General features: G+C 35.1%; 2 protein-coding genes across 4 annotated transcripts in view; one reads left to right on the plus strand and one right to left on the minus strand.

Annotated features, from left to right (window-relative positions):
- Window positions 1-13,024, plus strand: grk5 (G protein-coupled receptor kinase 5). 2 transcript variants are annotated; one of them, XM_084105062.1, is made up of 16 exons: window positions 1-329; window positions 1,893-1,991; window positions 2,165-2,277; window positions 3,360-3,437; window positions 3,880-3,977; window positions 4,066-4,158; window positions 4,247-4,310; window positions 4,408-4,548; window positions 5,952-6,142; window positions 6,294-6,331; window positions 8,447-8,536; window positions 9,472-9,680; window positions 9,802-9,942; window positions 10,018-10,155; window positions 10,244-10,420; window positions 12,499-13,024. In XM_084105062.1, exons 1-16 carry the CDS (start codon window positions 278-280, stop codon window positions 12,553-12,555), a joined length of 1,779 nt encoding a protein of 592 aa, XP_083961188.1. In that variant the 5' UTR covers window positions 1-277; the 3' UTR covers window positions 12,556-13,024. The 2 variants fall into 2 exon arrangements, with proteins under 2 accessions (XP_083961188.1, XP_083961189.1); XM_084105063.1 differs by having other exon boundaries at window positions 123-329; window positions 4,423-4,548.
- The window catches only part of ash2l (ash2 like, histone lysine methyltransferase complex subunit), an 18,492-nt gene continuing 13,343 nt past the window's right edge, over window positions 12,853-18,001 (minus strand). For both annotated transcript variants that reach the window (XM_084105061.1, XM_084105060.1), the window contains exons 15-17: window positions 17,884-17,982; window positions 16,374-16,433; window positions 12,853-13,593 (exon numbers count right to left, since the gene is read on the minus strand). In XM_084105061.1, the coding sequence (XP_083961187.1) occupies window positions 13,486-13,593; window positions 16,374-16,433; window positions 17,884-17,982 (267 nt within the window). In that variant the 3' untranslated portion in view covers window positions 12,853-13,485. The remainder of the gene's footprint in view (window positions 13,594-16,373; window positions 16,434-17,883; window positions 17,983-18,001) is intronic.

Genomic DNA, 18,001 nt, shown 5'->3' on the forward strand with positions numbered 1-18,001 from the left:
GTAACGTCACTATGCGTCTGTGGCATCCAAAGCATCACCTGTCAGGTCAGCTGTACAGGTGAAACAAGATTGGGCAACACAAGAACAAGAAAGTTAAGCTGTCATTTGTCAGAGAAGGCTTCACTCTGATAGCATGCACCGGAGATGTATGTTATCTCAATTCAGTGCATTTCTACCTCACTAAATTTATGATTCGGTGCACATTATAGGAGGAAAATCAGTTTTAAATGCAGAATTCCCAACTTTCAACTGACTTTCATCGGATGACACTGCAGAAATGGAGATTGAATCAATGGTTGCAAACAGTGCACTCATAAGAGCACGAGAAGGTAAGAATATTTATTCGCCTGTATTTCCTTACATGTGATGAAAATGGATTTTTAAGAAAAAACAAGAACATTAAATCAGTATATAAAATACTGTTGTCATAACATATGAGCTGAGATAAAACATTTTTAATGTTTTAACAGATTGTAGAGTTGTTTTGTTTTGTTTCTTTGACATTAGTTAATGTGAAAAGTACAAAATTAATGAAACTGATTCAAACCTTATTTTATGGGTAGTTGAAATGCTTTTGGGTAGCTGACATGTCCTGTGGTGTAACATTTCAAATAATTTTAAACAGTATTTTGTTGATTATTTTAAAATGATTATGCTTTTATGAGAGACTAAGCAATATAAGTATACTTTTAAAAACGTATTTCACTCACTGAGTGAAGACAAAACTAATAAAAAACTCACATACTGGAACTCTGAACCTAATTTGATCCTAAAATCTTGATGTTTGTTTAAAAAAAGTCTAGATATACGTGTCAACTTAAGTATATTTTATGCTTAAGGATTGCAAAGACTGTAATATCTATTAAAAAAAAAAAACGCTGGGGAAAACTCATTTTAATGTTCGCTTTAGTTCCCTGTTCTTCAGTGGCTGTGAGTAAAAGAAACAGCTCATTCAACATATTTTCATTTGTCCTGCGCCTCTAACCTGAAATACTCTGACCTCAAAACAAAACCAGACACACAAAGCCTTTGCGGGGCTTGCATCACAAACAGGTCTGACTTCTTTAGCTGCGGTTCACAGCCTGTCAGCAGTACCTGCTATTCCACTAATCTGAGCTCTAAAAATAGCTTTAGTTGCTGTTTCAAAATAAGCAAAACCTGTCATGTTTTGTCAACTTTTCAAGTGTCTTCAGCACTAACTGCCCAAGTGAAGACTTTCCAGCATTATGAAGCTATACTTTTGCATGTTTTGGTTTTCTGAACAGTACAGGTGTGGCGTCTCAAATCTGATATCGGTCATCCTGTAGACCTAGAGCTTCATTCCTACTGCTATTTTTAGAGCAGGCGCGTATAGTAGAGGATGCCATGGATTCTCTGCAGTTTTACTGACAACAAACCATCATTCAAACATTTCACACACTTACAAACACAGAAATGTGATTAATAAAGCATCTATTTTTACACATGCACACAAACACACACATTTCTAGTACCTGCATTGCACGTCTAACCTTTTATCAACATAACCTTGATGGAATAATAAACATAAATCCTTCTAGTCCTTCTGTGACTTAATGAGCTGCATCAATAGTAATCAACAGCATTTTTTGATTTCTTATGCATGCATTTATTTGATTAAATAAATAAATGCATGCATACATACATAAACCCAATTATTAAATGTACTTTGTTTAATGTGTAATTTCATGGAAACACAATTCCTGTGTTATTTCATGATGTCCAAATATCCGGTTTCAATAATAACAACAAGTTCTGAATGGACATCTAATGGACAATCATGCATTTCTGAACTTGATAGTTCATTTTTGGGTTCTTTTAAGCACCAGAATCGGGTTCTCATAAACTGTAAAACTCTTTCTTCCATTGTGCAGTAGGTAATGGTGCGAACCGCAAAGGAAGGAGTCGAAAATGGAGGGAAATTCTGCGTTTCCCACACATAAACGAGTGCACACAGTTGGAGAAAAGCATTGGTGAGAAGGACAAAAGTTGGGGAATTGCTTTTTTAAATATTTTAACTGTGGACTTTATACACAGCAAAGATGTCAATATTAGAAATGAATACTGTAAAGATAATATTTGTGCCTCTAATCCCTGGAATGCACTGTATTGTTTTCAATAAATCATGACTCATACTGTTTTCCAGAGCGAGACTATGACAGTCTGTGTGTGAAACAGCCCATCGGAAATCAACTGTTCCGCCTTTTCTGTGCAACTGATTATGATCTGCAGCATTGCATTAACCTCTTGGATGAAACGGTATTATCTTTTATCTAATACTGGGTTTCCCATACTAGATTAGTGAGTTGATGAAAAGCTAATAATTAATTCAATCGAATGTAACATTAAAATAATAAAGGAAAAACTCATTAAAGTGATACTCCACTTTTTTTGGAAATAGGCTCATTTTACAACTCCCCCAGAGTTAAACAGTTGAGTCTTACCGTTTTCGAATCCATTCAGCCGATCTCCGGGTCTGGCGGTACCACTTTTAGCTTAGCTTAGCATAGATCATTGAATCGGACAGGACCATTAGCATCTCTCTCAAAAAAATGACCAAAGAGTTTTGATATTTTTCCTATTTAAAACTTGACTCTTCTGTAGTTACATCGTGTACTAAGACCGACGGAAAATTAAAAGTTGTGATTTTCTAGGCTGATATGGCCAGGAACTATACTCTCATTCCTGCGTAATAATCAAGAAACTTTGCTATACTTTGAGTATAGTTCCTAGCCATATCAGTGGTATCGCCAGACCCGGAGATCGGCTGAATGGATTCGAAAACGGTAAAACTCAACTGTTTAACTCTGGGGGAGTTGTAAAATGAGCCTATTTCCAAAAAAAGTGGAGTATCCCTTTAAGCATACTCTTTCAGTTTCCTTTTGTGACAAAGTGTAAATCAATGGGTGTTGTGTAGCCTTTTGGATATAAATGTGAAAAGTAATTAGAGCTGGGATAGAGAAAGGAGATTTCTCACGTTTATTTATTTATCATTTGTTACTCCCTCTTTAAATCCCCTAGACTAAAGTGGGAACATAACAAAATAAATAGGCCTAAAATTAATCAAAATAAAACTGAAATAGCGATATATCTTATTAAATATTAATCACCAAATAAAAATTTTAACGTTCCAATTTGTTACATTTGTAAATTTCACAAATAATTAGAAAGAAATGGCAAGTAACACATTGAATTAAACATGAAATTTTTGAAGTATAATCTTTGTTTTATTTACAACTTCGAAAAATCATTAATAAAGTGTATTTGTCAGGCTAACATTTCGTGAAATGCAATTTGCTTGTTGATGTTAGTGAATGAATCCTCTGTTTGTGCTCTTTCAGGTGGAATATGAGGTTACACCGGATGACAAGAGAAAGAAATTTGGCAAGCAACTCATCACAAAATATCTCACCTCACAGGTCTTGAGACATGCTTTTATTCCTTCCTCTCCACTTCCAATCTGATAATCAAAACTTCATATCTGCAGTTAGAAAACAGTGCAAATTCTTGTTAGTGTTTCACATGAAAGAAAGAACCCAGCTAACAAAAATATTTTCTAAGAACGTTTTGCCCATTAAGTTAAACGTAACGTTCTCTGAATGTTCAAAATGTTACTTTCGAATGTTCTCTGAACATTAACATTTAAATAACGTTAGACGGATGCCCAACTAATAATAATAAAAACACGCTCCATGTATCATGTGTTTTTGTGCTAACATTTTGAGAACATTATTAAAGACCAGATAACTTTGAAAGAACGTTCTATTAACGTTACTGGAAGAACGTTTGTTCATAAGGCTGCGAGAACCTTGCCATCTGTTAGCTGGGAAAGCGTTTTCATGACGTCCTGCATGTGTTCAGTCTTCTAAGGTGCGGGAGATTGTCCACAGAGAACTCGAGGAGTGCAGCAGCGACCTGGAGCTCAAAGCTTCTGGAGATATCTTCAGCAACTGCCAAAAGTCAGTTCCATGATCAATGCGTCTTTGCGCATGTGTGTCCGTGAGCATTGATGTGTTGACGTGTTTTGTCATTTATTGGGTCTTGTAGGGCACTTCATGAGTATCTGAGTGGAGCTCCATTTGAAGAGTATCAGAAAAGCATGTACTTTGACCGATTCCTGCAGTGGAAGATGATTGAGAGGTTAGTGTGGGCCAGATGTGGGATTTTTCAATCATTTTAAAGCAATGCTGTTTGTGTTTTGAACGTGACATCGCTTTCATCCCCGCAGACGCCCAATCACCCGAAATACATTTCGAGAATACCGTGTTTTGGGAAAGGGTGGGTTTGGAGAGGTAAGAGCACAACAGTAGAGATAATCATGTCTACAGAAGCTTATATTAGAAATGAAGAGGAAAACGTGGGAAGGTAACATGAAGCCTCTCATTATAGGTTTGTGCGTGTCAGGTCCGGGCATCGGGGAAAATGTATGCATGTAAGAAACTGGAGAAGAAACGTGTTAAGAAGCAAAGGGGGGAAGCCATGGCCCTCAATGAGAAACAGATTCTAGAACGGGTCAACAGCAGATTTGTGGTGAGATTTATGATTATTATCAGCAACCGTTTGACGTAAAAGTTCATGCTTAAATGACTATTTCTGCTTGGGTGAAACTCACAAAACTGGTCAAGACACATCCAGGTCATATTTTATTCAGAAATCAAAAACATAAGATAGAAAGAAGATTGTATCTATATATATATATATATATATATACATATACACATATATCTACTGTATAAACATATAAACACATATATCATGGTAGTATATATTCTACTGTATAATGCAAAAAATATTTATATTTTTCAGGTAGTAAAAATTATTTTCTTTAAGCAAAACATAGTTTCTTTTTCTCTTATATACAGAACTGTGTAAAAGTCTTAGGCATGTCAGTGTCTTCACCAAAAAAAATAAAGAAATGGTTTTAAGTCAGTTATTTATATCTTTTGCTGTAGTGTGTCAGTAGGAAATATCAGATTACATTTCCAAACATTTATTTTGCCATTAGTTGTAATAATCCAGTGAGATTTGTGTATGCACAAGGAGTCTGACAGCAGCCGGTATGATCTGATCTCACCATCATCGAGTCCGTCTGTGATTACATGAAGAAACAGAAGAAACTGAGACAGACTAAATCCAGAAGAACTGCGGGAACGTCTCTGAAGAAACATTCCTGCAAAGATGCCTGAAAAACTATGCGCAAGTGTACCTGGACAAAAGCCGTTTAAAAAGCTCACACCAAATATTGATCTGATTTAGTTAATAGAAGTTAATTGATAAATAAAATATATTTTTGAAAGCATCCTCACTATAAAAAAAGAAAAGTTGACTTAACTTAAAATTATAAGGCAACTTGCTGCACAGATTTTTTTGAGTTGACTCAACTAAAACATCTCCAGTTGAGTAAACTCTGTTAGTTGAGTCAACTCAAAAAATCTGTGCAGCAAGTTGCCTTATAATTTTAAGTTAAGTCAACTTTTCTTTTTTTACAGTGCTCACTATACAGCATTTTAACACAAGTGCCTTAAACTTTTCACAGTACTGTAGCTTTGCAGGTCAGTTTCTTCAAGCGTCTCGGAGACGTTCCCGCAGTTCTTCTGGATTTAGTCTGTCTCAGTTTCTTCTGTTTCTTCATGTAATCACAGACGGACTCGATGATGGTGAGATCAGATCATACCGGCTGCTGTCAGACTCCTTGTGCATACACAAATCTCACTGGATTATTACAATTAATGGCAAAAAGAATGTTTGGAAATGTGAACTGATATTTCCTACTGAAACACTACAGCAAAAGATATAAATAACTGACTTAAAACCTTTTTTTATTAATAAAAAATAAAGACTTTTGCACAGTACTGTATATGTTTACTATTGCACTGTAAATGTGATCAGTTTTGTGTAAATTGTCTGTCTGTGTGTTTATCTGAATATGTCAGGTGAGTTTAGCATATGCATACGAGTCAAAAGAGGCTCTTTGCCTGGTGCTGTCGCTGCTGAACGGAGGAGACCTGAGGTTTCACATCTATAACATGGGCACAGAGGGGCTCAACAAAGACAGAGTACAGTTTTATGCTGCTGAGATCCTCTGCGGCCTGGACCATCTTCATAAAAAATCCATTGTTTATAGGTAGGCCATAAAACCGAGAGCCATTGTTTGACTTTTAATGGGCTGGATGCAGTTACAGATTATATATAGTCTCCTGACATACTTTCCAGAAATCGAATTAAACAGATCTTGCTTCGCTCATAATATGTGTTTTTTTTTTCATTTCTATCAGAGATTTAAAGCCAGAAAACATTCTACTGGATGATAATGGTATGTGCACTTCCTCATAAAAAAAACAAACAAACATTATAATTACTGCCCATACAAGCTTTGTAACATTCACTTCAGGATCTCAAATTTCCCCTTTCTTTCTATTTTTAGCATAATCAACTCTCATAATCTTCTCCAGGAAACATTTCTCCAAAATTGCTCTTGTATCATAAACAAGGAAATGAAAGCACGTCAAAATGGGTCGCATAGAAAACTTTTACTTTTGTTGCTCAAAAATTTTTTGGACTCTTGCATCATGGTTGCAAAAGTGAGAACGCTATCGCATAAGATAAAATGTGTTTATCTGCGCTTAAATTCTGAAAGATCTTTGTCAAATGTTTTGGTGAAAGTGTATATGAAGACTTCATGCAAAAGCCTCTAAGTGCCATCTGAAATTTCCTTCTAGAATGATCATTTTTATCAAGCTTGTATGTTTATTTCACTTAACCCTCTGGGCTTCTTCGTAAAATAGTCACACTTAGCTTCCTCCCGCCCGAAAACGGGCGAAGCCTTAAAATTTTACTTTACTTTTTCCCAGGATAACCAATTAAATATACTCCTAACGAGTGCTGAGTAATCCCTCTAAAACCGAGTGTACCGCCAGCAGGCGCCACCTAGCTGCGAAAATATTCTTTACCATATTTAAAAAAAATCTTGCCTTGATTAACACAAAGTTGATGTCATTTGAAAGCTTAGAGTCTGAACTTTACAGTGAATGTATCCACTTTGAAAAACTCTTAAGTATTGCTGAGTTATTTGCTGATAAATAGAATTTCTTTTTTTTCATAATCTATAAAATAATGTACTGCAATGTGTCAAAAACATCATACAGCTCATTAAAACATTCACAGATAATTGACAATGGCACTTCATTTCTTACAGCATATTATTACAATTAAAATGAGCCCAAAATTAACATAATCTATTGCTTTTATGACAAGATATTCTTCATGGAGAAAAAATTGCCCATGAGGGGGTGTCAAAGACTGTACAAAAAGGCTGTCTCTTTTCCAAAGGCTGTAACTTTTGATTCCTTTATCCAAAAATTATAATTTTTTTATCCAGATGCAGCTAACATGTAGGGGGACTTCACTAAAAAATAATTTTCCTCCTACCTTATTTCCTTCCTGAGTTATTCCATGACAAATAAGAAAGATATGCAAAATCATAATAAAAATTATATATATATATTGTCTTTTATCTGCTGATTCTTGGCAGGACAATGTCCAAATGTAATGTAATTTATATTTTCAAAAAATTTAAAAAGAGTTCTTTCAAACGATACCTACCTTTTGACTCTCCTTGCTATAGTTTTGGAGTTATTATGATTATATAATTTTTATATAGTTTGGAGCAAAATTTGCTGTTTCAGTCTTACCAGTTCATTTCTGTGTGTGTGTGTGTGTGTGTGTTTGTGTGTGTGTGTGTGGGGGGGGGGGGGGGGGGGGGGTGTCTTATTTGCCCTCTTGATGTTTTAGAGTGTCACCCCTTCATTGCTGTACACTTTTTTTCAGCACAGTGGCTGATCTGTAGCTTGTACCACCAAGTTTTCCTATTTTTTTGTATTTCCCATTCATTTCCTATGTCGCCCGTTTTCGGGCGGGAGGAAGCTAAGTGGACTTTTTTTTTTACGACCCTTTAACATATCAGAATCATCTCCTTGATTTTTTTGTGTGTTCATATAGGTAATAAAACAAAAGTCACCAAGTTTCACCCCCATCCGATGAAGCAAAAAAATTCGAAACGTTCAAGTTTTCGCCCGTTTTCGGGCGAAGAAGCCCATAGCAATGAAAATGACCTATTAATTGTGAAATTATTGAACTTAAATATACAAGCTTGATAAAAATGATCATTCTAGAAGAAAATTTCAGATGGCACTTAGAGGCTTTTGCATCTGAACTCTTCATATACAAATACACTATATGTAGAATTCCAGTTTCTTACATTTCATTTTAGACGATGCTTTGAATAAAGAACTCTTTTCAGGATTTTTTCCTCCCAGGTATTCGGTAAGGAAGCCTGGATCAGGAAAATAGTTCTCAGCCTAGAGAGGTTTAAAAACTGTGAAAAGTTCCTCTTCCTGTTAAATATTTATCCTTTCCTTGTATCTGACAGGTCACATTCGGATCTCTGATTTGGGACTCGCCGTAATCTTGCCAGAAGAAAGAGTCGTGAAGGGAAGAGTGGGAACTGTGGGTTACATGGGTATGAAAATCATCTTCATAGATATTCAACATAACAGCAGTTTTAGTAAATCGTATCAGACATTTAAAAATATTTTTTTTTAAATAAAAGTTTGTGGTCAGTAAGATTTTTTTAAAGAAGTATCTTATGCGCTTATTTATTTGAATGCAAATACAGTAAAACAGTAATATTGTGAAATAATATTAACATTTAAAATAACTGTTTTCTATTTGAATATATTGTAAAGTGTCATTTATTCCTGTAATTTCAGCATCATTACTCCAGTCTTCAGTGTCACATGATCCTTCAGAAATCATTTTAATATGATAATTTGCCGCTCAAGAAACATTTCTTATTATCGTCAGTGTTGAAAACAGTTGTGCTGCTTCATATTTAAACAATGATAAAAAAAAAAAACTGGATTATTTGATAAATAGAAAGTTTAAAAGAGCAGCATTTATATGAAATAGAAATGTTTTGTAACATTAGAAATGTCTTTACTGTCACTTTTGATCAATTTAATGTATCCTTGCTGAATAAATATATTAATATCTTTAAAAAACTAGAATCTTACTGACCCCAAACCTTTGAACAGTAGTATATATATTTATTATAGAAAACAAGATCTTTTTTTTTTTATCATTAAAATTTTCATTCTGACTTTATTTCCAAATTTAACATGAATATGCCCAGGTGTTTCACTTTTTAGATTGTTATATATCTTTTTAATTCAGCATAAATGCAGAACGAAAAATTTTACGAAAGTGTTTACATGCTTTACAGATTAAAAAAAGATTATGAGAATGAGTTTGCTTGGATTTAAGGTAGCCTAATAATAACAAGGGAAACATAAATAATGTCACAATGCAACAACAACAAAAAAATCTTAATTTTCTTTATGCAAAATATATATTTTTTAATAATTTTTATATCCCTGATATTTTTCACATCGCCAGCGCCAGAAGTCATCACAAACACAAACTATAGTTTTAGTGCAGACTGGTGGGGACTCGGGTGTCTAATCTACGAGATGACGGCCGGAAAACCTCCGTTCCGCGACCACAAGGAACGGCTGCCTAGACATGAGATAGAAAGAAGAGTTCTGGAGACGGTCGAGAAGTACGGAAAGAAGTTCGACGAGGACACCTCATCCATCTGCAAAAGCGTGAGGCCACATTTTACAGCACTCTGCTGAATACGTGCAATCTTCTTCTGATACGTTCTGATCTAATCTAGGTCTTATTGTCCATTTAAAAGGAATACTATATATTGTTTTTTCAATTTAGCTCCTGGCTAAAAACCCAAAGGAGCGACTAGGCTGCAAGTTCAGGCAAGGAGCAGAGGCCATCAAAGGTCATTCGTTCTTTACGAGCATCAACTTTACGAGACTTGAGGCTGGAAGGATGCCGCCACCTTTTGTCCCTGACGTGAGTGTCTTGTTTCTCACCTGAAATCAATCCTGTGATGTTCATTTTCGCATCAGATTTTCTTCTCTCCACCAGCCGAGAGCCGTTTACTGCGCGGACATCCTGGACATCGATCAGTTCTCCACGGTTAAAGGAGTGATCCTTGATCAGGTCGATGATAATTTCTACAGCAAGTTTAACACAGGTAGCGTGCCTGTGCCCTGGCAGAATGAGGTAGGGAAGAATTGCAAATGAAAAGCAATGTATATTTATGTTTCTGTTATATTAACTGTTCATATATGCATTTATAAAATTCATCTAGATGATTGAGACAGAGTGTTTCAAGGACCTGAATGTTTTTGGGCCACATGGAACAAGAACACCCGATCTGGACCGTGGCATGATGATCCCACAGAACGGCTTGGAGACTCAGTTCTCCAATCATAGTCCTCAAGAATACACTCGACACCGGCTGCTGAACAGAATCTTCAGGAGACGAGTAAGGAGCCCTTAAATGACAACATTGCACTTTATTACCCTATGAGTGACTACCCTATGACTAACTACAGTATGACAGTGCTCAGAATATTCCAGGTCATTTACAATTTAAAGTCGGCATGAAACGGAAGTTCCAATAGTCTTTTCTTCCCTATTGTGATATATATGCAAGTGAAACGTATAGAAGCTTGTTTACGCCACAGAGTAAAAACTTAAAAAAGGTAATTGCGAGGTTTTATCTCATAATTCTGACTTTTTTTGCTTGCAACTGCGAGTTAACATCTCGCAATTCTGACTTTTTTCTCAGAATTGCACGGTACGAACTCGCAATTGTGAGAAAAAAGTCAGAATTACATGATATAGTCGCAATTACGTGTGATAAAGTTAGAATTGCATGATATAAACTCACAATTACGAGTTATAAAGTCAGAGTTATGCGATATGAACTCGCAATTGTGAGTTATAGTCAGATTTGCAAGATATAAAATCGCAATTCTGGAAAAAAAGTATTTTTTTCCCTCAGGATTGGACTTTTTAACTTGCAATTGCGAGTTTATATCTCACAATTCTAAGAAAAGAAGTCAGAATTGTGAGTTATACTTGAGTTCTGACTTTATAACACGCAATTGCAACTTAATATCACACAATTCTGACTTTATAACACATTATAACTTTAAATCTCGCAATTCTGACTTTATATCTCGGAATTGCAAGTTTGACTTGAGTTCTGACTTTATAACAAGCAATTGTAACTTTATATCACACAATTCTGACTTTATAACATAATTGCAACTTTATATCAAGCAATTCTGACTTTATATCTCGCAATTGCGAGTTTATGTCTCGTAATTCTGACTTTATATCTCGCAATTGTGAGGCTATTGAGAAAAAAAGTCAGAATTGCGAGATGTAAACTCGCAATTGTGAGATTAAAAGTCGCAATTATATTTTAAATTGTTTTATTCTGTGGCGGAAACAAGCTTCCATAGAAACAGCTTCTCCTACAAGAACATTTTTCAGGGCCAGACTTAATTTTGTCCATCTGGAGTTCACTGGATGGTTTGCTATTAGTGGATATCATGTGAGTGACAGGTTGTTGTCCTCAGAGAAACGAGAAAAGATCAGAGAAAAGATGTCACTGCAAGAGGGAGGGGAAAGTTATTTTGATTACAAGGCTCCAAAAATAGCTCTCCATTTGTCAATGAAATGACAAACATGTTGAAGATTCACAAATAGGCTGTCAATTTATTCACAAGCATTTCCTACATAAAAGAACGTTATGCATCGTAATGGAAAATCTAATCTATTTACCAGTTTAAACAGGCTAGCCTCTGGCATTTATGCATATTAGGCATACTAAGGCGGTTTGCATATTTCAGATTTACCGCATTGAATGAATAACTTAACTATTGAACGTTAACAAGGTACTTTAAGCACTGAGGTGTGTGTAATGGGTTATAAATACATTTCCTAGACATCCAACATTGGTCTTGTTAGCCTGCTAACAACCGCAAAAATAATTTACTTGTGTTTAAAACGACTTTCAGCAAAATTATTACCTAAAGTACTTACAAAAGATCCGCCCATAAATACATACAAATTAAAATATAACGCTAACATTTCTGCGAATAATATTTTAACCGTTTCCAACAACGCAGCTTTCTGGTTGGTTAACGCGTCGAATTCGTCAAAAACGTTTTGCGAATTTGCGTTGGAAAATCTTTCGCCCTCAAGCGTGGATTCCTATTTTAATGACTTTATTAAAATCTCTAAACAACGGTAAACCGCACATTAAATCATATTAATTTTACCCTGATAATCAATCGAGTCCGTCAGTTATATTTGAAATCAGTCTGATCTGATGCGTGAATAAATCTTGTGAATCGGATCAACCGATTCATCAAAAAGATCCAATTCAAAAATAACGGTTAAAGAATCAAATACAGCATCAACACTTCCCTCACGAACTCAGATGTCATTTTCATTCAATAACCTGGAATATTAATGTAATTTACATATAAAATGCAATGTGCGTAAGACAATAAAAACACTTTTTTTTTTCTATCTTTATTGTTGTAGCACAGGGGTCAGGAGGCTGAACCAATATATCGCTCCTTGTCTGCAGAAGAGCTGTAAGGACTGGAAAAAAGCAAATGTACTTTTTTTCTCTTTTTTAAAGAAACGATGGCTTCATCATTGTTTAAATAATATTGAAAAGATATTGTGTAAATTTACTGTCACAAACCCTACCATCTGCAGGGTTTGGGAATACGTTTTCATACTTTCATATTACAAAAAAAGATTTAAGATGCTTTGTATGCTCAATTTGTAAATAAAAGAAAAAATGATTGTGAAAATTGTGTTTGGTTGTTGCATAAATTCAATTTCAGTGTAGAAATATCACAAAACATTCATGTATGACAACAGAAATGGTTAAAGTCTTTAGAGTAACTTTATTAAAACAAGTTTGTGTATAAAACATGGTTTACAAAAAAAGATATTTTACACCTATCTGAATGACTACAAACCAATTAACAAATAAACAACAAATTAAAAAAAAACATGAATGAAAACCCATGACCTCTGAGAACACTCTCAGGTCAGACACACACAACTGAACGTCTGCCTTTAACAGGTTAATGTGATTTAAGGGTAAAAACACCACTATAAGGATGTTGTATGAAGGAAATTAAATCAGATGACTGATACCAAGAATAATCTGAGGTATGAGGAAATGTAACGAAACGTTAACTTGCATAAAAGACACTCCACCCCAAATACATCATAATCTAACTGGATTCTTCTATTAACATCATACTCTGGTCTCTGCACTATGATATTTCATAATAAGAAAACTGAAATATGAGACAAGCACGTTGATTTCTATGAGAAAAACCCTCTCAATCCTGCATGAAAAACAAGGGACGGATACAAAACAGATGATTTAATCAAATATATTCGACATTGAATGGTCCATGAAAAGCATGAGGGGATAGTTTTCAGACACATGGGTTATGAATATGGCATCCATATCAGTCAGTCTGATTTCTCAGACGGTGTCGGTCTTCAACCTTCCCACGGTGGGCTCCGCCGGCCGTCTACGTCCGTCTCCACGTGGTACAGCATGTCTGCCAGCGTGTGTTCAATGACTGCACCCCAACCCATGTCACTCATCTGAGGATTCACGACAAAACATCAATCAACACCATGAAAACAGTGAAAGACAACACTGCAGATCATTGTACTTTAACTATGTAAAGCAGAATTTAACACTGGGAATTAAAGCTAAAGAAATATAGGTTACACTTTATTTTAAGGTGTCATTGTTAAAGTGTAATTATACATTTAAATATTGAGTAAAATTAATTAACAACATGTACTTACTAGAGGGTTAGGGTAGGATTAGGATTTGGTTGTGGGTTAGTTGCGTGTAATTATGCATAATTTACTGTTATTACTATGGTAAGTAGTGTTGCACGATGTACCGATACTTCAAAAGTATCGCGATACTCGGAAATTAAAAACGTCACGATACCTAAATTTATCAGTATCGATACTTATACCTTATAACGCCTCCCTATTGACGTCTGTGTTTTTTTCCTGACGCACGCAGCAAAGAACCTGCCGCTGTCAGTGTCATGTGACAATACACTACAGCGAGATGGCTGCATGTGCGAGCACAAGTGGTCCACGACTCGTAGAAAAAGATGACGCGAGGAGTGACATATGGAAGTACGTTGCCTACCTTGCTCTGTTGCACGGTGCACCGATACTTCAAAAGAAAACCGGAAATTAAAAACGTCACAATTCCTTAATTTATTAGTATCGATACTTCTAAGAATGACCGCGTTCCAGATTTGTAAAGGCCTGACACACACTGGCTGCGTGTCGTGTCCGTTTTCATTTCGGCTCCCATGTTAACTGCCTGCGTGACACACGCGTCTGGGCGCAGCTCGAGACGCGCGGAAAACGCGCGCATGCTAGAAATAGAACCGACGCCTATTTTTCACGCGACGCACGCGTGTTGGAAGCGTTTCCAGGCAAAATATAATAGGAAAAGATGTTTCTATGTCATTTTGACACGAATACATATTAATCAATGACATTTTGATGTTTGAAAGTTTTGACAAATACAATATAAAATGTAATTTAAAAAAATATTATCGATTTTCAAATATTGCACCTCTCAATACAGAACGAATTATTCTGTAGCCTATTTTGCCATCAACACTGCCGACGTTGTCTTTGCTGCTATATATTTGTTTAACATGAAGTATAGGCCTTCCACAACTCTCTCCACGTCAAATATATCACCAATGAGGCTTATCATACCAATATTAAACATTGTTTAATATAATCGCTGTTCATATTTTTATTCAAAGTTCAGAATCAAGATAAAGCTCTTATGTTTCTTATGATAAATGAGATAATGCTGCTAAATTTATATTTTTTTTACCTTGAATGTCATTGCTCTAATTTATTTTTTATATTTTGATATTTCATATTTTGTTCAAATGTTTAATATATCTGCTGTTCATATGTTCATTTATTAGTGTGTTATATGATTAGAATGTTGTCCCGGTTTTAAAATAAAGCACAGCAATGATATTTGAGAGTGTTTCTCCCTTTTCAGGAAAAGTATCGAAAAAGTATCGAAATCGCAATACTTGACTTGGTATCGGTATCGAAACAATAATTTTGGTATCGTGACAACACTAATGGTAAGTACATGTAACATGGACACTGTAAAATAAAGTGTTACCGAAATATTAATATTTATGTACATGCACAGAAATGGCATATAAAGGGTGAAGTTCGATCAGTCATTGTTGCAAAGTAAAGAGAGATTTCTGAAGGAAATCCACCTCTTTTTTTAATCAGGTTTTTCCCGTTTCCCCCCCATTCAGTCGTGCTATTTTAATCTGGCTTAGTCAGCACATAAAGGCCAATTTTTTTTTAATAGCACAATGCTACTCTTACAAAATGTAGTTAATGTTTAATTCAAGCACTTTCAAGGACCAGTGTTTGTTTTCCCATTCTTTCCAGTCCTTGAATCCATGTGTCTGAAATTTAAGTACTTTTTCAAGAAGTGTGGGAACCCTGAAGCACACGCTTCCCTAGAATGTCATTCTATGATTAATGCTACGTCATCGGCAGTATTAATGTCTTCGCTAGAATAAAAGGGCCAAAGCCGTTAATAATAAGGTGTAGTGCGAAGTCCACCTGCTTTCAATCATACAATGAATCAGTCTCAGTTTAAAACGAACCATCATTTTGGTATTCCAATTATTTAATGGGCTGTTAACAAAATATAATCTATAACAACTAGGGCTGGGTATTGACACAAATTTCACAATTCGATTCAATTTCGATTCACAAGCTTGCAATTTGATTCGATTCGATTCAATATTGATTATTTTGGATATCAGGGACAATACATGGCATATTTTCTCAAGGAAAACAAATCTCTTAAATAATGCTGTGGGAGTCAGTTGTAGCCTATTCATTAGCTTCACTATAATATTGAAGGTAAAAATGAACTGATTTGTATACAAACACTTAAATTACACTTATTTATTTTTATAATAATAAAGTTATATGAAATATAAACATTTAAATGGTAGCTGTCATAAAAAAACATGCCAGATTAATTCAAACATGCATTAAAAATTGAAGAATATTAAAAATTATAATGAATATGTAATATGGTGCATATATTTAGCAAAATGCTCCTCTCTACAGTTCATTTTTCTAGCTGACTAACGAGTTTATGGTCACTGGATATGGTTTTTATGAGGTTCGTAAAAATGAGAATCGATTAAAATCGAGAAATTGATATTTTTTACCCAGCCCTAATAACAACCCTAGTAGAAATATGCCTTTATTTTGGCAATTACCCATAGGAATATATCAGTGCTAATAGGAAAAGTTTTCAAGTGTGATTTCATACTTACTGGCTGATATGTGATGTCTTTTGGTGGGTATTTAAAGTGTGGTCCGAAATTAACAGACACCTGGAGAGAGGAAACAGCATGAACAATTGTATATGGGCTCATTGGTTTTGGTTCATAGATGTGCGACACGCTCCTTTCAATTGCATCATCTCCACATCATTCATACAGCACCATCTAGAGTATATACACAGTAACTAATGATAGTTTTTTGATACACACTTTAAAGCAGGGGGTCAAAGATATCTAGCTTAGGAGAGAGTGCGGTATGGAATTATGGGTAATCTTGAGCAATTTTACAGTATATGGCAACCATTTCTGGATCATCTTACCCAGTTTAACACTGACTCTGACCAGTAATGTAGAGCATTATATGCTGTCTGCTCTGCCCTCTACTGAATTTTTGCTTGTGCTTCATTACTGAAACTGCATACAGATTGTTCTTAGTTTTAAATTTTTCCTTTTTTTTTTTTCCTTTTTATATTATCATTATTAATGGTGGATGATATTAATAGTTATTTATATTCTTATTTCTGTTGATATTATCATTCATTGAGTTGTATACATTTTCTATATGTATTTTGTTTTCTTTTGCTTTTTTGTAAAATGTAAAATTCTAATAAAAATCATTTTCTAAATGTGATGTAAATATGTCCTGTAACTACCAAATAAACATAAACAAGACCCGACTGAATAAGTATGTCTCATAGATGTGTAATATTTCCATATATTACTGTTTTTACTGTATTTTGTATCAAATAAATGCAGCCTTTGAGAGCAGAAGAGACTTTCAAAAACAATTAAAATCTTTTCGACCCCAAACTTGTGGTTGCGCACAATCAAAAGCAAGATCCACAATACGATGAAAGTTATAACATGCACAAAGTAAATCAAAGAGCTTCTTTCCTGCTGCATATTAACAAAGAAAATCTGTTTAATCTTATTTTTTGTCTTGATTTACTCCCACAAATCTGACTTTATTAGGGTACGTTTGGAAGACAACAAGACTACTAAGTTGCGAGACTACTAAAACGACTGAAAACGCTGCATTATGCATGCCAGGCCAGTAGCTGGCGATGTAAGAAATACTACACACCTGCGCACATAATCATTTTTCTACAAACAATCACGATAAAGGTAAATAATGCGTCTCTGCTGGTCGTAGAAGAGGTATTGATGTAGTAAATCTACACTTTGCTGGAGAAGAGTTAATAAATTCAGTGTCTTGAGCAGCACAAACAGTCCTGTAGTCTGTAGTCCATTGTCGTTTTGGTTGTCAAGTACTCGCGTATGCCTATAGACTGAACACGTAATACGCATGACGTCATAAAACGTTATAAAACGGAAGGCGTTTTTGTAGGTGGAGACGAAAACTTTATCGTTTTCAAAAACTTGCACTTAGAAACCGTTTTCAAAAGTTTGCATTTTCACGCCCCTAAAAACGCCACTGTAGAGTAAACAAAAGACCAAAAACCATAAAAAGTTTTAAATTTTTAGTTGAAAACGGCCATACCGTGCAGCTCTTGTAGAGGGATATGGCGGGGTAGTACATCCCCTCAAACAGATTCTCATAGGCCACACCTTGATTCACTCCGTTCTTGAAAAATATCATCTAAAAACAAAAACATGAG

This window comes from Abramis brama, assembly GCF_963993115.1.
Source record: "Abramis brama genome assembly, chromosome: 25".
Classification (NCBI taxonomy): Eukaryota; Metazoa; Chordata; class Actinopteri; order Cypriniformes; family Leuciscidae; genus Abramis; species Abramis brama.